General features: G+C 39.9%; 1 protein-coding gene across 2 annotated transcripts in view; it reads left to right on the top strand.

The window, feature by feature from the left end:
- The window catches only part of LOC126322385 (intraflagellar transport protein 80 homolog), a 421,167-nt gene that overhangs the window by 277,657 nt on the left and 126,495 nt on the right, over nucleotides 1-17,015 (top strand). For both annotated transcript variants that reach the window (XR_007558988.1, XM_049994301.1), the window contains exon 11: nucleotides 248-395. Coding sequence is in view for 1 of the 2 variants with exons in the window: in XM_049994301.1 (XP_049850258.1) it covers nucleotides 248-395 (148 nt within the window). In the remaining variant the exon portion in view is untranslated. The remainder of the gene's footprint in view (nucleotides 1-247; nucleotides 396-17,015) is intronic.

Below are 17,015 nucleotides of genomic sequence, written 5' to 3'. Positions count from 1 at the left end.
AGATGTACTGCTTCACATCTAGTGTTATTATCAGAGGTGGTGCATTTACTGAGGAAGAAACCCAACAGCTCTTTCCATACCTGAATTCTTTTTTACAATTGTGTATTTATAATATGTCCTTAGCACAGTTGCATTTGTTATCTTTTATTGCTAATGCTGTTATTTTAACATTTCTTACTAAATTAACCATTGTATCTCATGCACAACTTGTGAAATCAAACACTGAAGCTCTATGTTCTGGTTAAAGGCTCAATGGTCCAATGTCTGCGGTGGAATTGTGATGCCAATATTTTGGCTGCCATTCAAGATACAAGACTGTCTGTCTGGTATTATCCCCCTGTTTTGCACATTGATAAGAGGCTTGTTAAGAAGACAGTATTAGTAAAAGATATCAGGTGAGACAGATATTTTTGAGAAATGTATTTGTTAACACTATGTTTAATGCATTACTATTTAAAGTTCATGTATTTTTATTACTGTATTATTTTCTTTGAACTTTTTATTTGTCTTATGACACTCTATAAGGTTTCAGTACGAGTGTAAAATATATTAATTAGAAAATGTTTAAATTGAAACCCAAAAGACTATTATTTCTATCTTACAACAACTGTCTAAAGACTCCAGATGTCAGTCTTTTCCTCTAACTGTTCCAACTTTTGAATGATGATAGTTTGAAAACAATCATTTTGAAAACACGTATTTTAGCCTGCCTGTCCTTTTTTTTAGCTTAGGTGGTCCATGGTTTTCTAGTCAGTGGTCCATCATCCATTTGTTCCGGAATAATTGTTTTTACACACAGTTTTTAGGGTTCACTGATTTGACTTAATTTAAATTTCAACAAACATTCAGAATTTTATTGACACTCTTTTAAGATGAGTTTATAGGACTTCTTATGTTTCTATCATAAATGACTTTTACTGTTGTTTCAAAGATATTTTGTTTATTCTAACCACACTCAGATCTCACTGAAAATGGTAAGAACACTGATGATGAAACTGTCATGTGCCATAAACACAAACCATCATCATCATAAAGGTTACGAGAGTGCCACATGAATTTGATGTAAGTGATACTGCATTGAACTGTGACTGTGCCAATCTTACAGTACTTCTGTACAGTTTTTGAACTTTAGTAAAACACACAAAACAGTAATTTGCACATTCTACTTAAATCAGTAGACAGGGAGTTCTCATTAACAAATTACTTCAGTTTCAGACTCAATTGCATTACACATGATGTCACAAGAAATGCTATAATAAAGGGTCCATCCCGAGACTTCAGACAAGAGACTGCCTAAAGTATACATCCAAGCTTGACATTCTCTTCTTCAGCATTGTTCATTTGGGCTCAGGGAATCACCTGTCTGGCATATTCCTTGGAGCTGTTGTTGGTGATGATGTCTGTGTGCACTTGTTCTGAAGTCATAACATTTACTGCTGCACTGCAAAGCCACCTGTAGCCCAATGAATACTTCATACAGAAGGTGCACAAATCTAAGCTGAAACAAATATTATGTTCAATACATAAAAATCATGGGTTTACAAAACAACATCTTACATAAGATTAATGGCTACAAGAGCAATACTATGACTCACTAAGTTTACTTATTCATACCTAACACTGAGGGAGCACAAATTTTAGCTTTGTAACTTTTGCACATATTTTAAAATTTCTGTGATCTCAAACTTTCTGCTCCCTTTCACCTGCCACCCATGTAAATGAGTGGACATAACTAATTTCTACATTTTTATATAACTACCTAAATGATTATGTATATTATATTGTTTGCTAGATCTATGATCTATTCAAAGAAAGACATCAAAGAATCCCGTCCAGTATGACCGTTACGCAAAATTACTATCTTTCTTTTCATAACAATTATTAATGTGCAACTTTATATTTGTCTGCAACTGCCTGTAGTGTGTTGCTGGTTAAATTATTTAAATTATTACATAAAATGGTAATGAATCATCATCAAAAGAACCAGGTCCGTTATTACAATTAACTGCTAAGGAGTATTGGAAGAAGGGGTTATTGATTCATACACCCAATGCCTTGTAAAAATCTGACTGATACTTGCTATCATAGATTGATAATTTATCTGCAAGAGACTTCGAGAGATCATGATGGAATTATGTGCTAACAATCCATAGGCACACATTATCTTCTTTACCTTTTACACACACAGAGGAGTAATACTATCTAAATGCATTTGATATTCACTAAATAGACTGGAAGTCATCTGTGGGCCATACAAAACTTACATACACTACTCTTAATATAGCCACCCTGTAGAAAAATATAAATCTCTCATATGTAGATATTCAAATAAATGTTCCCTCAGAAAACTTATCATACTGTAGTACAGAACTTAAAGTTGTGCACAAATTTTAGTTCAGGTGGGGTACATGAATTCTGAATGTTATTTTAGGGACAGGTATTGTTTGACTCAGAACATAGCTTATGTAAGATAGAGACTCAGGAAAGATTTATGCTCCTTTGCATCTTACTGTCATTTACATTGATAATCATCATAACAACATCAACTATCAAATGAATCGTCTACGAAAACAGATTCCCTTGTTATAAGGGATACTTTATAGTTCAAACAATTGAAAATCCAGGATGGAATGTAACAATACCAGAGAAGGAGTGTCAATACAGAAAAGTTTCCTTATCCCTAGCCAGATCCCAGTCCCACATACTTTTCCTGCATTGTTGCTTAGCTCATGAAATTTTCGCCTAATGGCCTTACCATCGAATTACTCATCTCTGGTTGCCACCCCTCCTTCCACAATGACCTCCATCTGTTCAGATTCCACCAATCTGTAGCCCTCACCAACATAGTCCTGCAAACAATATCAACCAAGCCCAATCCTCCTTGCAGTACCTTCTCCCCAGCCGCAAAATTCTCCTGGGATGTAATCCCAAATTCCTGGAACCCATAACACACATGGAAACGCTTGCCCTGCAGGAACTTGAGCAACATGCACAACACCGCCTCAAAAATCTCTCCATCCTACTCACTTCCTACCCCTGTCTCAGAGTACCACTGTCCACCACTTCTACAACTACCTCCAAACCTCCCCCACCCCCTCATAGCTGACAAACCCTGTCTCGCAGACCTACTACACTTAACCCACCTTCCACAACTTCCTCCCACCACCACACAGAACCCAGAACCTAAACAGACCCACAACACAGTTATGAACCTTTCCTCTGGAATACTTAGTTCCACAGAAACATCAGTCCTTTCCAAAGGCCTCACCTTTTGCTCCACTTCCAAGTTCAACCATACAGGACTGGTTATAGACCTTCTCTCCTTCTTCCGGTCCCTACAGTGGAAACACATTTTTGCCATCAAGCCGACCAATCAGACTCAACCAGAGACCAATATTGAAGCTTGCCCAACTCAGTTCACTCCTCCATCCAACTGTAATCCACACCCACTGCCTCCAAACCACCCCCTGCTAAACTTTCCAGAATTTCTTAACCTCGAACCTTGCCTCAACATCATTCCCCAAATCCCTCAACATGCAAACTAACCTTACATCTGCAGAACGAACCACAGTCCACCATCTAAAAACTGATTCTGACCTTATAATCCTACCTGCTGACAAAAGCTCCACCACTATTGTTTTGAACCGCAAGGATTAAGTGGCAGGAGGACTCCATCAGCTGTCAGATACTTCCACATACAAACCATGCCACAGTAATCCAGCAAGACCTCCAGTCACTACTTAAATCGTTAGGTCCATCCCAGAACCTCTCCCCAGAGTCCATCTCTCTACTCACCCCTACCACTCCCCACACTCCCACCTCCTACATGCTTCCTAAAATCCATAAACCCAACCACCCAGGAAGCCCATTGTGGCCGGTTACTGTGCCCCCACTGAGCGAAACTCTGCTCTCGTAGGTCAACACCTTCAACCGATTACCCTGAACCTATCCTCCTATAGAAAAGATACCAACCATTTCCTCAGCCAACTCTCCACAGTTCCTGTCCCTTTATCACATGGTGCCTTGCTCACCACTATTGATGCCACCTCCATGTACACTAACATTCCTAATGCCCATGGCCTTACTGCTATCGAACACCACCTTTCCAAATACCCGATGGATTCCAAACCACCAACCTCCTTCCTAGTCTCCTTGACCAACTATATCATCACCCACAATTACTTCTCCTTTGAAGGCATTGCTTACAAACAAATCCACAGTACAGATCCTTCCGAAAAACCCAGAATCCTAAACCCCTCACCTGGTTCACATTCACTGATGACATCTTTGCTGTCTGGATTGAAGGTGAGGGCACCTTATTCACATTCCTCCAGAACCTCAACAACTTCTCTCCCATTTGCTTCACCTGGTCCTACTCAACCCAACAAGCCACCTTCCTAGATGTTGACCTTCACCTCAGAGATGGCTACATCAGTACCTCCATCCATATCAAACCTACCAACCACCAGCAATATCTCCACTTTGACAGCTGCCACCCATTCCATACCAAGAAGCCCCTTCCGTATAGCCTAGCCATCCGTGATTGTCAAATCTGCAGTGACGGACAGTCCCTCTCAAAATATACCGAGGGTCTCACTGAAGCCTTCACTGACCATAATTATCCTCCTATCCTTGTACAAAAACAAATCTCCCGTGCCTTATCTTTCCAGTCTCCCACCACCTCACGAAGTCCCACAGTCTGGTCACAGAGGAGCATTCCCCTCGTAACTCAGTACCATCCAGGACTGGAGCATCTGAATTACATTTTCCACCAGGGTTTCTATTACCTCTCGTCATGCCCTGAAATAAGAAATGTCCTGCCCGACAAACTGTGGCCAAAAAACAAATGGACCACCCTGTTGCTGAAAACGCTTCCAAACATGGTATCCTTCATCTCAATGACTGCTTCACAGCCTGTGCCATATGGATCCTTCCCACCAACACCAGCTTTTCTTGATTACATAGGTGGGAACTTTCCCTGCAATAAATCATATGTTCCTGTAACCCTCCTGGCCTCAACCTTCATTAGTCACTGTCCTCACCCATCCAGCCCGTCCCTGTTCCCATTCCAGCACTACACAGCCATCATTCCACTGCCACACCCAGTCTTTTAATTTCTTTTTATTTCTTCCCTTTCCACTACTTACCCCCTCCCCCCTCCGCACCTTCTCTCTTGCCCTCTGTCTAAACTGCAATACTTCACTGTCCGCCACTCCCACCATACTATCCCTTCTCCTCCCTGCCCCAGCGTCCTCCTTACCCCCACCCAGTCACCACTCCCATCTTGCACTGGTGCTGCTGCGCGCAGTGTGGTTTCAGCTCTCTGAGACTGCAGACGTGTGTGCAAGTTGCGTTTGCTTTAGAGTGTGTGTGTGTGTGTGTGTGTGTGTGTGTGTGTGTGTGTGTGTGTGTGTGTGTCTACTGCTGACAAAGGCCTTAATGGCCAATAGCTATAATTGCATGAATCTTTTGTTGTGCCTACCACGACTCAGCATCTCCACTGTATGGTGAGTAGGTGAGTAGTAACTTTCCTTCTCTGGTATTGATACTTTATAGTTCCCTGCACTACTACTAAAATGTAGACTGGTCTCCTGAATATGAACACACTCTCCCTAGGAGCAGTTACTTGTATAGATCTTGCACACACAAACTGTAAAACACCTCCATCAGTACTAAACCCTTTCAAAAATAACAAAACGGCTTAGTTTCCTGATCGTTCTAAAATTGTGTGCTAAGATTAATTCTGAACCTCAGCACTCAAATCTTCTTCCATACAGGTTGTAGTTTCTTCATTTTTTATAACACTCCTAGCTTATACCAGCGTTATATTACTACAAGGATGTATGTCATTCCTTCCCACTCTCAAGGCAGGGTTTCATTAGGGTCCATGACCACTAACTCCCAGAGGTTATGTATCATTGGCTAAAATGATCTATGTGTTCCACTTGTTGATGGTTCTAGAGTTTGATACAAACTAGAGGTTCCATGTAACCTTTTTACTTGTATGTACATTTTCTTAAATTAATAGTATTCTTTATACACAGTATACCTTCCTTTGCTCCAAATTGTTCATATTCTAGATGTGTGTGTTGTACTAGTATGAGTACTGCAAATCATTGTATACACACCACCCAACTGTTCATTCTATTATTCTTATGCAATAAGACACCCTTACGTATTTTCCATTTTTCATCACTTTGTGACTTGGCTTCTTTACAAGTTTCTCAAGATGAGCCTGTAAAAATATATCTTCTCTTTGCTTACTTGCTACATTATTTGCTAATTGTCTTCTCTCCCAGTAAGGAAACATATTGCAAATCGTCACACTTATTGTCACCCCTTAGCCAGGGCAGATACACAACACTCTTCTACCAACAACACACTATGGTATTGAAAAATGAGAACAATATTCTCCCACTGCACTTGAGTGGATTTTAGCCTACATTTTAGTAGTCGTATAGGGAGCTAGAAAGTATCCCTTAAAACAAGGCACCCTGTTTCCATAGATAATAACAGCTGATGTTATTAGGATGGTTATCAATGTTATTAGCAGTAAGATGCGGAGGATAATAAATCCTAGGTCTCCTGCAATCAATTGTATTGGCCCCATCTCCTTTTTCTTTTATCTGCTTCCATACAGGTTGTAGCTCTCTTCATTGTATACAGTGTTAATAGCTTATTCCAGCATTTAACCACTACAAGAATGTGTTGTTCCTTCCTGCCCCCTAGGCAGTGGTCCATAAAGGTCCATGGTCACTACTAAATCTCAGATGCATTTAGATATAATTGGGTACAATAATATATGTGTGCCACTAGTTGATGCTTTTTTGTTTTATGTAAAATGCAAGTTCTAAGTAATCTTTCTACTTGTCTCTACATGTTCTTAAAGTAACAATATTTTTTACATGCAACATACTCCAGAGAGTGCATTATCCCAACGGCCTTGCCACATTGGTAACACCAGTTCCCGTCAGATCACCGAAGTTATGTGCTGTCAGGCTTGGCTAGTACATGGATGGATGACCATCTGGTCTGCCGGGTGCTGTTGGCAAGTGGGCTGCACTCAGTCCTTGTGAGGCAAACTGAGGAGCTACTTGATTGAGAAGTAGTTACTCTGGTCTCATAAACTGACATATGGCTGGGAGAGTGGTGCGCTGATCTTATGCCCCTCCATATCTGCATTCAATTATGTCTGTGGGCTGAGGATGACAGGGCGGCTGGTCAGTACGATTGGACCTTTATGGACTGTTCAGGTGAAGTTTAGTTTTAATGTCCCATACTGCACACAGTAGTATGCACAACACCCAATTGTTTGTTACATTAGTCTTATAGAGTATGACATCCTTATGCATCTTCCTCTTATCATATTCTTGTGACAGATTTTTCAAGTTCCTCAGTATGACCCTGTAAGAATGTCTCTTCTCTTTGCTTAGTCGCTATATTATTTGCTAATTGTCTTACCTCCAGAAGGCATTTATTATTTTGTAGTATGCAGACTACAAATTGACATCTCTCTGTTGTATCTCTGTCTGTTTCTGTACATATTGGCAGTTGTGGTGACATATCTCATACTATGCTGTTGCGATCTTTTACATACTCTGTTGTGAACTTTGAATAGTGGCTAGAATAGAAAGGCGGGCATAAAATAGAATGTATAATGGAAAATGATTAATAATTGCTGCTTGAATAATCAAAAAAACTGGAAAGAATAATTGAAAGAAATTGGAAGGTACATGTATCCCGAGCGAATTTTAACTGAAATTAATATCAACAGACCTTTAATATTCAATACATATATTCAGCATTTAAATTTACATGCTTCTTTTTCTTGTTACTGCCATTGTGAATAGAGCTTGGTATGACAATACTGGTTCCGGAACGCTCCTCCTCTGTTCACGCAAATATTCTTGTCTGCTTCAATCCGCTTGATGCAGGATTCTTGGCATGGGTAAAATGATGAGCAGATGCAGTTCATTATATAAATAGTCATATATATAATTGCTACTTCTCAATAAAAAAAAGATTTGGCACTCTGGTATTATTGTCTCATTCCATACCAATAAATATTCAAATTATTTACAAGACCATATTGCAGCAAACGTTTCCTTTTTTGTTATACTATAATTCCTTTGCTTTCTTGTTAACATTCTGCTCATAAAAGCTGTTGGACTGTGTTCATTATTAATCTCCTGGAGAATCTGGCAACCCAAACCATGGTCTGGAATGAAACAGCTAGAAAAGATCTGGGTGGTGTAGTAATTGTGCACGCAATAAACTATTTTGAATAAATTATTCTGAATTCTGTTTCATTTTGCTGAGTCCATTTACAGAGCATTTTTTCCGTTAATGATGTTAATAAATTTGTTGTATTCGAAACTGCATTTGCCACGAACATATGGTAAAATCCTATCATACCTAAATATGTCTTTGCTTTTGTGGTGCAGGATATGGTTTCATGGCATCCAGCCACTGTGGGGCAGGTTTTATTCCTTGTATGTTAATAATATGTCCTAGGAACTCTACTTCTTCCTTGCCACACTGAGATTCTGATAACTTAATGCTGGCGCCTTCTGATTTGAGGTTTGTAAACAGTTGTTCTAAGGTTTCGCAATGTTAAGTCCACATTTTGGAAATAATTATAATTTTGTCTTCACAGATTAACACTTCTTCTCTGAGGTCTTGTCTTGTATAATTATATAATGCTCACATAATAACAGACAGATGCATATTTAAACAAAGATAAGTACTTTGAACTGATAGCATCTCTCCTCAAAAAGAAATACAGTTTATTTCCTTGGATGTTTTGATAGAGATATTTGCCAGTATCCAAGTCTTAGATCCAGCTGCTAAGGTGTTGAAGACCTGTAAAACTAGTCAATAATTTATTGATTATAGGTGTTCTATCTCTTTCTATTCCCATTATTTTATTTACCTTTCTTGCATCTGATACTAACTGTGCGTAGCCGTCTGGTTCCTTCACTTCTACCACAGGATTATTGTAACAGCTGCCAGATGTTTCAGTTACAGCCCAGTCTTTCACTCTCCCAGTTTCTTGTTTGACTTCTTCTTTCACCACAAGAAAACATGATAAAGTCTGATTTCATGGTTTGTTTTTTTATTTTAAGCTCACACACATAACTTTTAATCACTTCTGGTCATAACGAAAAAATATCTTTATGCTTATCAAAATATCCATGGGTGTACTGCCGGTCTACAGTGTCCAACGGGCACAATATTCCGGCGATCATACATGTCGCGATCATCAGGTGAACTGATGGACTGAGCTCCTGTGAACGTGCCGGTACGGAGATCCATATGCTATGGCTGCTAAGGGGAACTGGGTTTGGTCGCAGCAGCGGCCGATTTAAATACCTCTGCCCGCAGCACACTCCCTCCGCCATCCGCTCCCGGCACCACGGTCATGCTCTGAAATTGTTGTCTTACCGGCTGACAAAGGCAATGCTACATTTGTTGCCTGCCATAAGGACTACACTGATAAGATGCAGAGCCTGCTAAATGACGATTCCTACTGGAAGATCAGCGTTGACCCTACAAAGAAGGTGGAGAACAAGACGAGTTCACTTCTCAAGGAGACAGATTTACCGGAGGGTGACACTAAGAAATTGTTACGCCAAGGTCCGGTACCGCCTAGACTACATGGACTCCCGAAGGTTCACAAAGAGGGATTACCATTACGCCCCATTGTCAGCAACATCAGGGCACCTACATATTAGTTGGCCAAATACATAACGGGAATATTAAGTCCTTATGTGGGTAAATGCCATCATCACATCTGTAATTCCATGGATTTTGTTAAACGCCTCGATAGCTTCAGGTTGGATGAGTCAGATATCATGGTGAGTTTTGACGTCGTTTCCTTGTTTACAGGGGTACCCTTGTGAGAGTCATTAGAATTGATTAGTCAGAAGTTTGACGAGAAGACCACTGAACTTTTTAGGCATGTCTTGACTCCACCTATTTTCTTTTTAATGCAGGTTATTACCAACAAACAAAGGGAGTTGCCATGGGTAGCCCACTCTCACCGATGGTAGCGAATTTGTACATGGAGAACTTCGAAGAGGAAGCCTTGTCGTCATCTGAATGGAAACCTACTTGCTTTTTCCGTTAGTGGATGACACGTTCGTCATCTGGCCACATGGTATGGATAAACTCCTTGACTTCCTTACACATCTAAACGCCATACACCCCAACATCAAATTCACTATGGAGACTGAAACGGAGGGTAAATTATCTTTCCTTGACGTCTTGGTCAAGAGAAGGGCTGATGGCACCCTAGGTCTTGGGGTGTATTGGAAGACAACACACACTGATCTGTATTTGTACGCAGACAGCTGCCACCACCCTTCACAGAGGAATGGGGTACTTAAAACCCTAGTACATAGGGTGTGCACTATCTCAGATGCAGAGAGTCTACTCCAGGAATTGGAACATCTGAGAACTGTATTTCGAAAAAATGGGTACTCAGAGTGGCAGATTCAACGTGCTCTCCACCCAACCACTACAGCACAACCTGTGGAGATGGATGAAATCACGAGGGAGGAGGTAGACATTGCGTTTATTCCATATACAGGCACACTCTCAGGGAAAATTGCCCGCATTTTGAAGAAACACTGGGTCGGAACTGTGTTTTGTCCTCTGAATAAAACACGTGCACTAGTGGGGAGCGCCAAAGATGACCTCGATTTGAGGAAGGCTGGCGTGTACCAGATTCCGTGTCAGTGTGGCAAGTCGTATATTGGTCAGACGATGCGTACGGTCGAGGATCGATGCCGTGAACACCAGAGGCACATTCGACTGATGTATCCAAGCAAGTCGATGGTTGCTGAACATTGTTTGTCGGAAAATTGTGCTATGGAGTATGAATGCACAAGGATTATGGTACAGACGTCGAGATACTGGGACAGCGTTGTTAGAGAGGCCATCGAAATTCGCACCAATGATGACCTCATAAATCTTGACTGTGGCTATAATCTTAGCAAGGCTTGGGAACCAGCGATTGGGTTAGTCAAGAGTAAATTGAGCAAACATATAGTTGTGACAACCAGGGCGGACAGAGCCATCACACCTACGTCATCTCAGACGTCATCGCAATCTGTTCCACCGCACAACCACGGCGCAGGGCGCGGACTGCGCAGGGAGTACGCTGCGGGCGGAGGGTATTTAAATTGGCCGACGCTGCGACCGAACTCAGTTCCCCCTGAGCAGCCATAGCGTACGGATCTCCGTACCGGCATATTCACAGGAGCTCAGTCCGTCAGTTCACCTGATGATGGCGACATGTACGATCGCCAAAATATTGTGCCCGTTGGACACTGTAGACTGGCAGTACACCCGTGGATATTTTGATTAGCAAATACTCCTTTTTCAGGGAGAGGGTGGGAGGGGAAGAAAGAGGGTTGAAGGAAAAGTACTGGAGAGGTCCAGGAAAAGGGGTAGATTTCAAGAAAGTCACCTAGAACTGCAAGTCAGGGCAGACTTACCACTTGAGATGAGAAGGAATTGGGCTAATGAGCCTAGTGACCAACCACTACCACTTGGGTTTTCGATGGCTTAAATTTAAACCTTATGTTTTGCACCTATCTTGATAGTGCACAGAGTTCAGTATTGAGATCCTCAATATCTGTCATCAGGTTTATTGGTTTTCCACTTAAATACAACTGGAAGCCATCAGCGTACTTATGGTATTTGATGCAGGACAAAACTGATGATATATCATCTACACACAATGAAAAAGAGTATAGGACCTAATACCGAACCCTGGGGGCACCTGATACTGCCTGCCTCCATTGTGTCTTTATGGTAATGGGCATGACACACTGCTGATGCGCTATCAGCTGTGCATGAAACCATTGCACTTCACTTGGTGAGAAATTTAGGCTGCAAATTTGGCAAGTAAATTGTCAAAGTTAACATGAACTTTGTGAAAGCCTAAGAAGTCCATGATAGTGGCCTCATGTGCCTAATAGTCAAATAGTAAATACTTGCTTTAATTAAAACATTAAAAAAACAGAATAACAATACTGATTGACCACTGTTAAGTAGAGCTAGATTTGTGGAGTAGGGAAGACGCTGGAAATTGGTTAACATGTAACTACATTCACTTAAATCTTTATTGAACATTAAACATCTAGACCTGGAATATCATGTGAGTATTTTCTGAAAAACTCCCTTGGAACAATTCAGGGCAACAAACTTCAATTTTAAAATACTGACCAGCTAAAATTCTGAAAAAAATTTCTTTTACACCTGTAAATGGCATTCTTGAAAATTTTGTACTCTTATGTAAATAGGATAAAGTTCTCAAGATTTCTTATAAGATTTCAAAACACAAATGTCATAATACAGCGATATGCAATGTCTTAAAATTTCTTGTACAATAATTTTTTACACGCCTCCAAAAGGCCCTTCTATAGGCCAGAATTTTTTTAATCATTCAGATAAATATAATCAGTGCCCTGCTCTGAGACAGATGCTTCTTTACACTTGGGAGACTGGTCAGATTATGATCCAATACAACTGCCAACTAGCCACCTCCCTGCATGGCAACAGGATCCACATACCATCAGAGCAATAGCTAATCACAACACAAAGTAAGGCCTAAAGAAACACATAAAACTCATTAAGTGCAGTATGAAATGAACAGATGAACTGAAATTGCCTATACTTGGTTTCAAAATTTTAATCCAAAACACTAATAAATTTTACTATTAACAAACATGGAACAATCCCCAAGATTAATCACTACTAATTAGGATGACCATAATGGCACAAGAATTTAACATAAATTGAGCTTTAATCACAGTTCTTGACTGGAATACTCTCTTTCAAATTCGAAAGGTGGCAGGGATAAAATACAGGGAGCGAAAGGCTATTTACAATTTGTACAGAAACCAGATGGCAGTTATAAGAGTCGAGGGGCATGAAAGGGAAGCAGTGGTTGGGAAAGGAGTGAGACAGGGTTGTAGTCTCTCCCCGGTGTTATTCAATCTGTATATTGAGCAAGCAGTAAAGGAAACAAAAGAAAAATTTGGAGTAGGTATTAAAATCCATGGAGAAGAAGTAAAAACTTTGAGGTTCGCCGATGACATTGTAATTCTGTCAGAGACGGCAAAAGACTTGGAAGAGCAGTTGAACGGAATGGACAGTGTCTTGAAAGGAGGATATAAGATGAACATCAACAAAAGCAAAACGAGGATAATGGAATGTAGTCGAATTAAGTCGGGTGATGCTGAGGGAATTAGATTAGGAAATGAGACACTTAAAGTAGTAAAGGAGTTTTGCTATTTGGGGAGCAAAATAACTGATGATGGTCGAAGTAGAGAGGATATAAAATTTAGACTGGCAATGTCAAGGAAAGCGTTTCTGAAGAAGAGAAATTTGTTAACATCGAGTGTAGATTTAAGTGTCAGGAAGTCATTTCTGAACGTATTTGTATGGAGTGTAGCCATGTATTGAAGTGAAACATGGACAATAAATAGTTTGGACAAGAAGAGAATAGAAGCTTTCGAAATGTAGTGCTACAGAAGAATGCTGAAGATTAGATGGGTAAATCACATAACTAATGAGGAAGTATTGAATAGGAGTGGGGAGAAGAGAAGTTTGTGGCACAACTTGACCAGAAGAGGGGATTGGTTGGTAGGACATGTTCTGAGGCATCAAGGGATCACCAATTTGGTATTGGAGGGTAGGGTGGAGGGTAAAAATCGTAGAGGGAGACCAAGAGATGAATACACTAAGCAGATTCAGAAGGATGTAGGTTGCAGTAGGTACTGGGAGATGAAGAAGCTTGCACAGGATAGAGTAGCATGGAGAGCTGCATGAAACCAGTCTCAGGACTGAAGACCGCAACAACAACAACAATCACAGTTCCAGATGGGAGACATGATACTGCGAAAAAAATTTGACAGAGAACTGAAAGGCTTAAGTCAAAACCAGGCCCCTGGAGTAGACAACATTCAGTCAGAATGACTGATAGCCTTGGGAGAGACAGCCATGAGAAAACTATTCTACCTGGTATGCAAGAAGTATGAGTCAGGTGAAATACCCTCAGACTTCAAGAAAAATGTAGTAATTCCAATTCCAAAGAAAGCAGTTGCTGATAGGTGTGAAAATTACTAGCAGTTTAATGAGTCATGGTTGCAAAATACTAACCATGTGAATACTTAATTCATACTAATCCGAATACTTAATACAGTGGAAAAACTGGTAGAGGCTTATCTCAGGAAATATCAGATTGGATTTTGAGAAATGTAGGATCATGCGAGGCAATACTGGCCCTACAACTCAGCTAAAAATATATGTTAAGGAAAGGCAAACCTACATTTATAGCATTTGCAGACTTTGAGAAAGCTTTTGATAATGTTGACTGGAATACTGCCTTTGAAATTCTGAAGACAGTAGGGGTAAAACACAGAGAGCAAAAGGCTATTTACAACTTGTATAGAAACAAGACAGCAGTTGTAAGAGTAGAGGGGCAGGAAAGGAAAGCAGTGGTTGAGAGGGGAGTGAGACAGAGTTGTAGCTTATCCCTGATGTTATTCAATCTATACATTGAGCAAGGAGTAAAGGAAACCAAAGAAAAATTTGGAGTAGGAATTAAAGTTGAGGGAGAAGAAACAAAAATCTTGAGGTTTGACAATAACATTGTAATTCTGTCAGAGACAACAAAGGACTTGGAAAAGCAGTTGAACATAATTGAAAGTGTCCTGAAAGTAGGATATAAGATGATCATAAAAAAGCAAAACAAGGATAATGGAATGCAGTTGAATTAAATCAGGTCATGCTGAGGTACATAGATTAGTAAATGAGACATTTAAAGTAGTAGACAGGTTTTGTTATTTGGGCAGCAAAATAACTGATGATGGATGAAGTAGAGGTGGTATAAAATGTGGACTGGCAATGGTAAGAAAAGGATGTCTGAAGATGAGAAATTTGTCAACATTAAATATAAATTTAAGTGTTAAGAAGTCTTTTCTGAAGGTATTTAACTGGAGTGTAGCCATGTATGGAAATGAAACATAGATGATAAATGGTTAAGACAAGAAGAGAGCAGAAGCTTTTGAAATGTGGTACTACAGAAGAATGCTAAAGATTATCGGATAGTTCACATAAGTAATGAGGAAGTACTGCATAGAACTGGGGAGACAAGGAATTTGTGGCACAATTTGACAAAAAGAAGGGATCAAGTGATAGGACACATTTTGGGACACCAAGGAATCGCCACTTTAGTATTGGAGGGAAGTGTGAGAGAAAGGGGGGGGGGGGGGGGGGGTAAAAATTGCAGAGAGAGACCAAGAGATGAATACAGTAAGCAAATTCAGTAGGATTTAGGTTGAAGTAGGTATTTGGAGATGAAGAGGCTTACACAGGCTAGAGTAGCATGGAGAGCTGCATCAAACCAGTCTTTGGACTGAAGACCACAACAACAACAAATCTTCCATTGCAGCAGACACAACCAGCCACTAAATGGGCTAAAGATCAGTGGTTTGGTTTAGTGACCAAATTGTAAGTAGAGATTTGTGCATTTTCCATATCTATTTACATAAATGCTAAACTCAGTACCCACTTCCAACCAACTTAAATAATACACAGTGCAGGTGTTTCATTCAGGGAGACAGATCATACTGTCTACACATCTTCATTAAAGAAGGCTGAGATGGTATGTTAAAAAATAATTTATTGCTAAAAATGCCACAAATGCAAGGATGAGTGATAATTGTCTGAAACAGTGACACGATAAAGAGAAATGCATGAACTGTTGAAAAATAAAAGAAGGCTTTCTCGAATAAAATGCTTTAATTTTACCTTGAAGTTCAACTATGATCACCTGTGAAGCATAATACGTATAAGTTTATTTCCACAATATTTGTATTAGTGAAGACTCAAACTCAAAGAAGTACTGTATCAAATTCACACATTAAAACATGTAAATTTTGGACTCCAGAAACGTGGACAAAAAATTGTGTTCCTTGCGTTATACTCACAGACAAGAAGGGTATTATTTCCAAGAGATGGAGGGACATTTGAAAACACACTAACTAAAAAAGATCAAGGGTTAACATCAACAATGAGTTCGCTAAAGACAGAGACAAGTTCTATTTGGACAAGGACAGAACAAGAAACTGTTCATAGTATTTCTGGAGATACAATATGGCAAGTCATTCAATGCAATGATGAGTAGCAATGGACTATAAATCAAGTCCTGCAGGTTTTTAGTCTGAACTTCCTTCATTGAAGAGCATGTGTTTTTAACTGAGATGAACTATCATCTTTTGCTTAAATAAGACTTGATTGCAGCTAGAAATGGGTTACATGTGCCATAATATTCCAGTTTTCCACGTATGGTGTTTTAGGATTTACGCTCAAAGCTTTTGCTGGGATCACAAAGTGCAAAGGATACCATAAATATCCTTATTTTCAAAGGCATTTAACGATTGGTTTAGTAGTAATATTTTTACTGTATTAAGATTCAGACTGACTGTTGGAGAGGATATCATGCTTTTTGAAACAGTTATTTAGCTGGTTGTGTATTAGAGACTTGAAAACTTTGGAGAAAACACTCTCTGTATGAGCAGGCCTCACAAGGCCCAAGTTACTGAACATCCACTGTGTCATCCTCAGCCAATAGGCATCTCAGAGTGTGGATATGGAGGGGCATGTGGTCAGCCCACTGCTCTCCCAGCCACTGTCTTGGAGGAAACTGGGGCAATAGAAATTGGTTGGTAGTTTGTGGGCAGATTCTTCGGTCCAGTTTTTGATATTGATATCACTTTAACAGTTTTGTGTACATCATGGAAAATTCTAGATTCTAAATATGTATTAAAAGTGAAAGGAAAAGGTTGACACATATGAAGCTTTTTTTTCAATAATAATTTGATGAACAGTAATAGACCATATTATTGGAGTTGGCACTGCTTTTATATAATAAACTAGGGGTGACAACATTCCAGTGGAAGGCATCCCTCCAATGTAGCTCAGCACCAAGCAGGTCAACT

This window comes from Schistocerca gregaria, chromosome 2, assembly GCF_023897955.1.
Source record: "Schistocerca gregaria isolate iqSchGreg1 chromosome 2, iqSchGreg1.2, whole genome shotgun sequence".
NCBI classification, from domain to species: domain Eukaryota; kingdom Metazoa; phylum Arthropoda; class Insecta; order Orthoptera; family Acrididae; genus Schistocerca; species Schistocerca gregaria.
This window is presented reverse-complemented; position numbering and strand designations above follow the sequence as displayed.